Source organism: Delphinapterus leucas, chromosome 20 (genome assembly GCF_059928025.1).
Source record: "Delphinapterus leucas isolate spDelLeu-1000000601 "Yukka" chromosome 20, BTC_Dleu_Yukka2, whole genome shotgun sequence".
Lineage (NCBI taxonomy): Eukaryota > Metazoa > Chordata > Mammalia > Artiodactyla > Monodontidae > Delphinapterus > Delphinapterus leucas.
This window is the reverse complement of record NC_143148.1, coordinates 16,194,943-16,205,661: the sequence shown is the minus strand read 5'-3', so window position 1 is coordinate 16,205,661 and position 10,719 is coordinate 16,194,943. Positions and strand designations below refer to the sequence as shown.

The 10,719-nt window shown below is 45.6% G+C and overlaps 1 protein-coding gene across 1 annotated transcript; it reads left to right on the top strand.

Moving 5' to 3' along the window:
• The first annotated feature begins 407 nt into the window (after positions 1-407).
• COX6B1 (cytochrome c oxidase subunit 6B1) lies at positions 408-8,735 on the top strand. The gene is made up of 4 exons (XM_022586477.3): positions 408-525; positions 2,290-2,406; positions 3,522-3,622; positions 8,238-8,735. Exons 2-4 carry the CDS (start codon positions 2,301-2,303, stop codon positions 8,289-8,291), a joined length of 261 nt encoding a protein of 86 aa, XP_022442185.1. The 5' UTR covers positions 408-525; positions 2,290-2,300; the 3' UTR covers positions 8,292-8,735.
• Positions 8,736-10,719: the final 1,984 nt, after the last annotated feature.

The window sequence follows — 10,719 nt, the reverse complement described above, 5'->3', positions numbered from 1 at the left end:
GCTAAGGAGGCCAGTGTGCCTGGAACCGCAGCAGTTAAGAGAAGGAGATAAGAGTATAAAAGGGGGCCAAACCGTGTAGGTCATTTGCAAGGATTTTGTCAGGGTAAGCATTCAATAAATAATTCTTGCACGAATAAGAGCATTTCCGCTAGGATGTTTTTCCCACGCCCACTCTCCAGCCAGCCCCAAGACCCAGACTCCTTTCTCCTGGTAAACACAGAGAGATGACCATGCTGCGCCCACAGCTTGCACAGCCATAGCTCCGTGCGGTTCCAAGTGCCACGCAAGCTTACGATTGGGCCGGGATTGAGGATGAACAGGCATTCAGCCCAATAGGAAGGTTGGACTTCGCTCGCATGGGCGTGGCCTGAACCGCTCCAGGGACGGCGCTCTAGCCGTGCGGAAGGCTGTCCAGTGCGCTGCCTCGTCCCGCTTCCGGCGGGTCTTCGTTCCGCTTCCGGTCCGACGCTGGCGTCATTGCTAAGGGTCACATTGAGCGTCCAGGGGCTTCAGGAGCATCTTTAGGTGAGTGTGGGGGCTTCGGGCGCCCTGGAACCTCAGCCTGGGGAACTGTGGAGCCCGACCCTTGCTTCCCGGAGAACGAGATAAGGTTTCCGGCCGGCGGCGGCCGACCTCCAGGAGCCCTGGGGTCCTGTTCAGTTAGTAATCGTAGCTGACGATTATTTAGTTCTTCGATGCCAGGAACATTCCAAGCGATTTATATTGCTTCATGTAATCCTCCCTCCAGCCCTATGAGATAGGGCCTGCGATTATCCCTTTTTGACTGGCAGGCAACTGAGGATCAGATATTATGCAGTTTAGCCAGCGACCAGGACTGCAGTGCTCTTAGTCACCAGGCCGCAGGCGTCCCTCCCCCCACGACCCCCGACCCCCCAGGCTTGCCTAGGCCGCAGCCTGGCTTCCTGGTGTCTGGCCCCTCCTCTCCCTTGGACGTTGGAGGGGCTGCAGCGTCATCCGCAGTCCACCCTCCCTCCCGAAAGCGGGTGGAGATCGCTTCCAAAACAACTCTTCCGACCGCGCCTGTGTCCCAGCGGCTGGTGTTCACATCACCCCGCTCCCGGAAAGACTCTCCTCCGGTGCCCCAAATCCTTACCGCTACCCTGGGTCGCTTGAATTTATTACTGGTCTGCTTCTGTGTAATCCCACGACTCCTCGAATAATCTGATAGGCAGTTTCTCTCGGATTCCCTGATGAAAACAGTGTGTCACCACATAAGAGAGATTACAGCACAGGTTTTTAACCCTGGGTGCACAGAATCTGTAGAATTCAAGGGGTGCTAGTTCTTGAATGGGGGGAAATTTACACCTGTACTTCTGCTAGTTTCTAATTAAAATGTAGCGTTTCCTTCAGTTAAGAATGGAGGCAATAGCCCTAGTAGTATTGGCATCATCTGTGACTTTGTCAGCAATCAAAATCATAGGTCATCTTACAGACCCTTATGGTTGCAGATTTCACAACATATCATTTTCAGGCATGATTATTTTGAAATTGTGGTAGTTAATAAATCCTCAGCTACAAGTAACTGGTTTTCTTTGTGATCCTATGCAATTTTTAAATGCATTCTTAAGTTTTTATTTATTTATTTTCTTTTTGGCTGCGTCGGGTCTTAGTTGTGGCACACGGGATCTTCGTTGAGGTGCGCAGGCTTCTCTCTAGTTGTGGTGTGCTGGCTTAGTTGCCTCCGGGGCAGGTGGGATCTTAGTTCCCCGACCAGGGATCAAACCCCCGCCCCTTGCGTTGGAAGGCGGATTCTTAACCACTGGACCACCAGGGAAGTCCCCTTTAAATGCATTTAAACATATTCTGAGAAAGGGCTCATTAGACCCCTGAGGAGTTCATGGCATCAGTAGACATTAAGAACCTCTGCAGTGTAGGTTAAGTTAGTGATAGAGTGCAGCTCCACCACATGTGTGCTGAATGACCTTAAGGGAAGTCGCTTAAACTCCCTGTCTCTTGTCTGTGAAGCAGCGATAGTAATAGTTTCTGCCTTTTAGAGTGACTGTAGGAATAAAGCTTCCTTGCTTATAGTAAGCACTCAGTGAATGTCAGCTGGTGTTATGTTGGGACAAATAAAGCCTGATTTTACCAAGGAGTTGACTCCCCCAGACACCCTGCTGTGACTTCCACCCTTAATGTGTTCTTGCCCTGCCTTCGCCTCTGTGTGTACTGAGAGGGAGGGGCGTTGGCTTGTTGCTCACCGGGCCTGGGTGGACTGACAGCCCCTTGCCAGCCCCAGAACCCGTGCCAGCACCCATTCTCTGCCTCCAGGAGTCAGCACTATGGCAGAGGACATCAAGACCAAAATCAAGAACTACCAGACTGCTCCTTTTGACAGCCGCTTCCCCAACCAGAACCAGACAAGGAACTGCTGGCAGAACTACCTGGGTGAGCAGGACATGGGGGGGCAGGGTGCGTGGGGCGCAGTGTTGACCTTCCCCTGGTCGCACACCTCAAGTCGCTTGCCTCTTGGCTCCTCCCAGGGCCTGTGCCCCTCATCACCACCTGTGCTTGAGATCTGGCCCAGGGTCACAAACTTTGGTTCCCACAGTGATTTTTTTTCCCCCCAAGATGTGTGTGTGTGTATTTATGGAATGTGACATACGTACAGGAAGTACATAAAACATAATGTACAGCTAAATGAATAATTCTAAAGTGCATCCGCCATGTAACTATAATCTGGATAGAAAACTAGATACTGCCAGCCCTCTGGGCTCCCATGCCTACTGCACGCCCTGTCTTGAAAACAACACTCTACTCTCCCCAGGAGAGATGTAACGCCACAGACTTAGGGCAGTCACACTTTGGTTTTATCACCGCTGTGAGGTTTGCCTCTTTGCGATCTTTATAAATACTGTATGTGTTGTCTTATGTTTGGATGTCTTCATTCAACAGTTTTGAAGATTCATCCATGCTGTGGCATGTGTTTTGCTCATTTTTATTGCTGTACAGTTTTCCACATTTTATTCATGGACACTTGCATGGTTTCCAGTTTGGGGCTCTTATGAATGGTGCTGCTATAAACATGCTTAAAATGTAATTTGATGTCCATGTGAATGCTTTTCTCTCTAGGGAGTGTGCCCAGGCGTGTAATACTTGGAGTAATTTTTGAATTAATTTCCTACTATTAAAAACCAGATTATCCCCCTCCCGTCTTCCTCTCCAGGATGCCAGCATCTTAGCATCGAGACCACCGTCCCCTTCCCCTGCCCTGGTTCTGGACTTCCATAATCCCCACACACACCTCTCAGGTTGCCTTATCATTCCTGACCCCAGAGTTTTCAAGTAGAACTGTCGTTCTTTAGGGGTTGCAGAATCAGTTTAGCGAGGTGTGTCTAGCCCTTATGAGTACTACACTTGTAAGGGTATGCTTTCTTTGTGAAACTTGGGAGTAGGGGGGATTTGTGTAACTGGTTGTGAAGTAAAAACGATTTCTGTGAATGTTGATCAAAAATGTGTTCCAGCCCTTGGTCTGGGCTGACCCTGATCCCCATTCTTCACAGACTTCCACCGCTGTGAGAAGGCAATGACTGCTAAAGGGGGTGACGTCTCCATGTGTGAATGGTACCGGCGTGTGTACAAGTCCCTCTGCCCCATATCCTGGGTATGTGCCTCCTCCTGGGGCCCTTGGGGTGCTGGGGTGGGGGTGGGGTCCTAGCAGAGGGACGTGTGATGACTTCATGGGAGCTCATCTGTGAGAGGCAAAGGGAGGACAAGGCATCACACTGGCCATGGATGTAGCCTTTTCTTCTTCATAGAATCACCTCCCTTTCCTCCTTTCACCGGTTCTCTCAACCAGCCAGGCTCTCAGCCAAGGCAACCAGATCTGTCTCACCCACACACTCTACAAGTAAATGCCCTGTCCCTGTGGAGCTCACCATCTTTTGGAATCCTGTCCTTTTTTCATATGAGCATTTCCAAATATACATAAAAGTAGAGAGAATAATTCAGTGACCCCCCAGATATACCCATCACCCAAACTGAATAGTTTCAAGATTTCTCCACATTTCCTCCATTTCCTTTTCTTTTTCCTCTTTCCTTTGCTGAAGTATTTTGAAGCAAATCCCAGACATGTCGTTTCACCCCTACCTACTTCCGCATGCATTTCTAAAAAACAGGGATGCAATAAGGCAGTCCTTTTAGGCCTGATCTGACCAGACCCGTTGTTACTATTTAATATTCTGCCATACCCTCTTTTTTTAAATAAAAGATTTATTGCATCAAGTCAAAGACCCCATCGACTACAAGAAACACTGAGAGATGTTTAAATCTTTTTTTTTTAATGCCAGAAATGGATGTAACAAGCATGCTATTTTCAGAGATGTTAAAATGAAAAAAATCATATGTCTTAAAATATGATATTATTACAAAACTAATAGTGCTCATTTTAAAAAATAAAACAGTACAGTACAGGGCAGTGCAGTAAAATGAAAAGTAGACGTCCGCTTTCGCTCCCCAGTCCCCCTCCCCTGAGGTAACTACTGTTAACCGATTCATCTTTCTCTATATACATTTATCATACGTAAGCCTGTGGAACTTTCTGTGTATGCATGGGTCATACTATATAGTCTGTTCTGTGACTTATAGTGTGTCTTGAGCCTTTTTTATGACAGTGCGTATAGATCTACCTCATTCATTTTTGTTTTTTTCTTTTCTTTTTTAAAATTTTTTGGCTGTGCTGCACAGCATGTGAGATCTTAATTCCCCAACCAGGGATCGAACCTGCGCTCCCTGCAGTGGAAGCGCAGAGTCTCAACCACTGGCCCGCCAGGGAGGTCCTTACCTTACAAATGCTTTTACTTAACTGGTCCCCTTTGATGGAGATTGTGTTCTAATTTTGATGTACATCTTTGGGGCTTGTTTCTTGAGAACAGATTGCCTTAATGCACTCTTCCTCAGCTTGCTTGGTTTGCCTCCCACCTCTGTGGCCACACTCTCAAGTGTCTTGAGTACCCTCTCCCCTCCCAGGATTTCTCCTTGTCCCTGCGTGATCTTGGGTACCATGACACCATGATCCCATAATATCCACCCTCCAGCCTCAGGGCCTGCAGTAGGTGAGTGCTGGACAGGGTGCTAGGAAACATGCTTCCAGTCCCGGTGCTGCCCCACACCCCAGCCTTTGGGACCTGGGCCTGCCCTTACCTGGGGAGCGTTAGATTCTGTGGTTCCTCCCCTCGGGTGCCTGCTGTCTCTGCCTTCTGAGGGCTGGATGTGAACACACCCTTTATACCCAGCAGCCCTGGCTTCTTTATTCCAGAAATTTGGTGAAGTAAAAACAAGTGTTTTGTTATTGCTATTGTTTGTTTTTGTTTTTTTATAAGCAATATAACCATTTCACAGAAACTTAAGAAATAGAGGAAGGGGCAAAAAATTGTTTCTCATCCTCCTGACCTGGCTGATAATACTGTAACATCTTCCAGGTGTTTCCTGTGTATTTTTAAAAATTAGTCTCTAACCCCAGTATGTGTATTTGGGGAGGAGTGGGGCTGGGAGTCCAGCACTTATCCTATATGAGCATTTAAAACATTTTTTCCAATCATTTTTTCTTTTCTTTTTCTTTCTTCTTTTTTTCCCCCACATCGCGAGGCTCTCAGGATCTCAGTTCTCTGACCAGGGATTGAACCCGGGCCACAGCAGTGAAAGCTCTGAATCCTAACCCGTAGGCCACCAAGGAACTCCCTTTTATTTTCCCATTTTAAAAAATCTTTAGTTTCTTCATAAAAAATACAGTAAACCTTCAAAGTGAAACTATTATAATGTAAAAAGTGAAAAACTCCTAAGTCACCCCCTTCTGAGTCCAAAGTTAACTTCCCTTAGAAATTTGGTATAAATCTTCCACTTCCTTTTCTAATGTGTGAGTAGGTGTTGGTGTATGTTTATATACTTTTTTCTTTTTAATTTATTTTATTTTATTTATCTTTGGCTGCGTTGGGTCTTCGTTGCTGCACGTGGGCTTTCTCTAGTTGCAGCGAGCAGGGCTGCTCACACTTCGTTGTGGTGCACGGGCTTCTCATTGCGGTGGTTTCCCTTGTTGTGGAGCATGAGCTCTAGGCACACGGACTCAGTAGTTGTGGCTCACGGGCTCTAGAGCACAGGCTCAGTAGTTGTGGCGCATGGGCTTAGTTGCTCCGCGGCATGTGGGATCTTCCCGGACCAGGGATCAAACCCATGTCCCCTGCATTGGCAGGCGGATTCTTAACCACTGCGCCACCAGGGAAGTCCCTATGTACTTTTTAAATATAGATATGGATCATACTGTAGATACTGTTTATCCTTGGCTTTTTTACTTGCATTGTTTACCTATTTTCATGTCAGTACAACCTGCTCAATTATTGGGTAGCCATTGTCTTTAATAGTTAAAAAATAGTCCCTTCCCCTTTAGCTGGACTCAGTCTTTTTTCACTATTTTAAATGATACTGCAGTGTACAATTCCACTGCAGGAAATGTTTTGCCTTCTATTTGAATGGTTTCCTTAGTTTCCTTTCCATGAAGTGGGATTATTGGACAAAGACTAATTTGCCAGAGGATCAGACCAGCCTGATCCTTTAACTTAAAAGGGATGGGGAGTGGAAGGTAGTACTAAGTGTTGGTGGTTCTATAGATTGATCCAATCACTTTTTTTAAAATTTATTTATTTTTGGTTGCATTGGGTCTTTGTTGCTGTGCGCGGGCTTTCTCTAGTTGCGGCAAGCGGGGGCTACTCTTCGTTGCAGCACGTGGGCTTCTCATTGTGGTGGCTTCTCTTATTGTGGAACACGGGCTCTAGGTGCGCGGGCTTCAGTAGTTGTGGCATGTGGGCTCAGTAGTTGTGGCTGGCGCACTCCAGAGCGCAGGCTCAGTAGTTGTGGCGCACGGGTTTTGCTGCTCCGCGGCATGTGGGATCTTCCTGGACCAGGGCTCGAACCTGTATCCCCTGCATTGGCAGGCGGGTTCTTAACCACTGCGCCACCAGGGAAGCCCAGGTCCAATCACTGTTAAGGTCAATCCTGAGACAGGATCTTTCAAAATGAAAAAAATCATACTCTAGATGTGGCAGTTTCACATCTACACATCCTATAAAAATGTTTGTGTACAAGGACAACCATTGCAGAGTTGTTTGTAATGGGGAACATTCAGAAACAAGTTATATATGATGGTATATTCATCTTGATCTATGTGACAGAATACAGAAAGAGCTCTGAGACTCATGGAAAAAGCAAGTTGCAGGACAATCTGTATAGTATGGGGGGAAAAATCTGTATAGTATGGCCCAATTTAAGTAAAGAGTATTTGTGATGTGTGGTGTATGTGTGTAAATAAAATAGGCACTTGCTATGGGCCGGCTACTTTGTAAGTGCTTTATATCATATAAGGGCAAACATGCTTAAAAAAAAAAAAAAGATAGGTACTATTATCAGTATCCGCATTTTACAAAATTGGAAACTGAGGCCCTGAAAGGTTGAGTAATTTGCATGAGGAAATTACAGCTAGGAAGCGATGGAGCAGGGATTCAGTTTGTCTCCCTTATCCATGCATTTATCCATTGCCTCTAATGTATAGCATGTAAATGTGAATGTGTGTGTATATATAAAAATAAATGTGCTCTGACTGCCTGTAAGAGGGTCCACAAGTTGCAGAGTGTTACTTCGGGAGAGTGTTAACAGTTCGATATGGGCCTGTCCATCGTTTTGTATATGTACGCATACATCTGTGAGCAATAGTAGGATCACACTCTGTAGCCGGTTTGGACCTTTTTGCACTCGATTGTGCATTTGATCGTTAGAGATGCTTTCCTGCTGGAGCATAGATAGCCTCATTTTTATTCACAGCTGCCCAGTATTCCTTCTTTCTTCTGTTCTGACAGACATCATTGAGGGTTGACTCTGGGGTTCCTGAAGCAGGGCCTGGTCATACTTTTGAAGGTCTTTACACACATCTCCCCACAGACAGCTCTGCAGTGAGTCTGCCTGTTATTATTCCTCCACCACCACCCCACCCCTCGCCCCACCCCTTGTCCCCTCAGTGGGTCAGTTCATGTTAGCTCATTCAGCACAGTGATTCTTGTCCTTCTGGGTCACTACTGGTTCCCCGGCTCCTGGAACAGTTGCCAGTACTGGCACATAGCAGGTCCTGGGGTTACTTGTTGACTGAACAGGTAGGCAAAGTGGGGAAGACAAAGAAGTTCACCCATCTGGTTTCCCTGTGGAGGAAGGGAGTAACACTGGCTGTCTTTCCACAGGTGTCAGCCTGGGACGACCGCCGGGCAGAAGGCACATTTCCTGGGAAGATCTGAACTGGCTCCACCCCACCTTCTCTGTCCTCCGCCCTTCTCCCCAGGGTGGTGAAGGGGGACCTGGGTACATAGTGATCCCCACCCTGGGGTCCTGAATCATGGCTTAACTAATAATAAATACTCGTTGGAAGAGTGTAAGGCTGTGTATGTGTAAAAGAGCTGGATGATGGGGCCAGAAGCTGGGGCGGAATTAGTACCTTGACCAGTAAGAGAGACTGAATTCAGGGTAGTTTTTTTTTTCTTTTTTTAAATTTTTCTTTTAATAAACTTTGACCACCTCTTCTTTACCAGACAGTAGAGTGAGTGATTATACAAAATAGCCTCATGTTCCTGTATGTGCTAAAATTTATCTGTATGTTCTCCTTTATTATCTGTATAATTTTTAAAAACTTACGTTTTGGGCCACATGAAAATAGTATAATAAAAACTCCTATGTACTCATCACCTAGCTTCAACAATTATCATCAAGTGAACACCCCTCTCCCTCTAGGTTATTTTATTTTATTTTATTTTTACTTATTTAATTATTTGGCCACACCATGTGGCTTGTGGGATCTTAGTTCCCCAACCAGGGATTGAACCCGAGCCCTTGGCAGTGAAAGTGCTGAGTCCTAACCACTGGACCACCAAGGAATTACCCCTGTAGGTAATTTTAAAGCAAATACTGGAGATCATATTTTATCCAGAAATAAGTAAGTATATGTATCTCTTCAAGATACAGGTTTACTTTTAAACATAATCATATAATTACATCTAAAAGTTAATACATTCTTAATATCGAATAAGCAGTCTTCTGTGCAATGTGTAATTTCTCCCTACTTTCTAGGCCTCCTCTTAATCATGTTGATCATGGTGACAATTGGAAGTCATTTAAGTAGGCCAAGTTAAGAAATGTTCTTTCTTGATGTCCCCAAAGGAATGGCCACACAGTAACAGTACAGAATATCATCCACCGTAAACGTGTCAGCAGGGAACTCCTGACGCAGTGTGACCAGCTAGAGTACCATGCTGCAGCCAAATTGGTGTTTCCTCAAGACCCAGATGGTTGTGTAACAAACTTATCTGAAGTATGTTCAAAAGAGCAGAGAGATGATTCTTGTACTGAGGGAAAATGGCCCTAGGGAGGGCTCTTCTGAAATGGCCGCCCATGAGGAGGGGCGCTGTGAAAGGGAGCCTAGTGCATGCTTAGGGGCTTTGAGGGACTGTAGAAGCTTCTGGCATGTGTCAGGAATAGGAAAGAAACATGGTGAAAATTTCAAATGAAACAGGAAGTCCAGTGAAAAGATATAGGACTTCCTTTGACCCCAGTCACCCAATCCTGCCCAGAGGCTGCCACCATTAGCAGTCACAGAGATAGCCTGTACATCTAGAAGCACTTACCTTGTCTATTTGACTTGATACGGTTCTCCCAATCCCTCTTCGCTCTCCCACTGCTCGTTTGCTCATGCAGTTCCTCCCACACTGACCTCTTCATTGTGACAGGAACCCTGTGAGCCCATGAGAAGGTCAACGCACCAGGCTCGCTCCAGCCTCAAGGCCTGTACAACTGCGGCTTGCTCTGTCTGCGAGGCTTAGCCACACAGCTCACTCCCTCCTTCGTTCAGCTCTTCCCCAAATACAACTTAGTGTGCCCTTCCCTGGCCACTCGACCTAACAGTTCGACTCCACACACACACTTTGCAGCCCTCACCCCTTTGGTTTCTTAAGTATTTACACTAATATTCCTGTATTTTATTTATTCATCCTTGATAATTGTCCCCCCACCACTAGAATGTAATTTCTGTGAGGACAGGGATTTTAAAATATATATATGTATGTATGTATATATATATATATATATATTCCCTCTTTTATCATTTTATTATGAAAATTTTCAAGCATACAGAAAAAGTGGACAAATAGTACAATAATTGCCCTTATACCCACCACCTAGTTTTAACAGTTGTTACTATTATGTCATATCTACTTTGTATATGTGTACATGTAATTTTTTCCTGAATCATTTAAAAGTGCTTTCCAAACATGCTGACAACTTCACTCATAAGTACTTAAGCATGTATCTTTCAAAAATACCATGTTTCTTCACTACAGTTGTCACTCCTAAGAAAAACTAACACGAATTGCCTAACATCTCATATTCATATTTCGCAAATCATACCCCAAAATCTTTTTTCTGTTGTTTTTTTTTAATTTATTTTTTATTTATTTATTTTTGGCTGTGTTGGGTCTTCGTTGCTGCGCGCAGGCTTTCTCTAGTTACGGTGAGCGGGGGCTACTCTTCATTGTTGTGCGCAGGCTTCTCACTGCAGTGGCTTCTCTTGTTGCGGAGCACGGGCTCTAGGCGCGTGGGCTTCAGTAGTTGTGGGTCGCAGGCCCTAGAGCGCAGGCTCAGTAGTTGTGGTGCAGGGGCTTAGTTGCTCTGTGACAT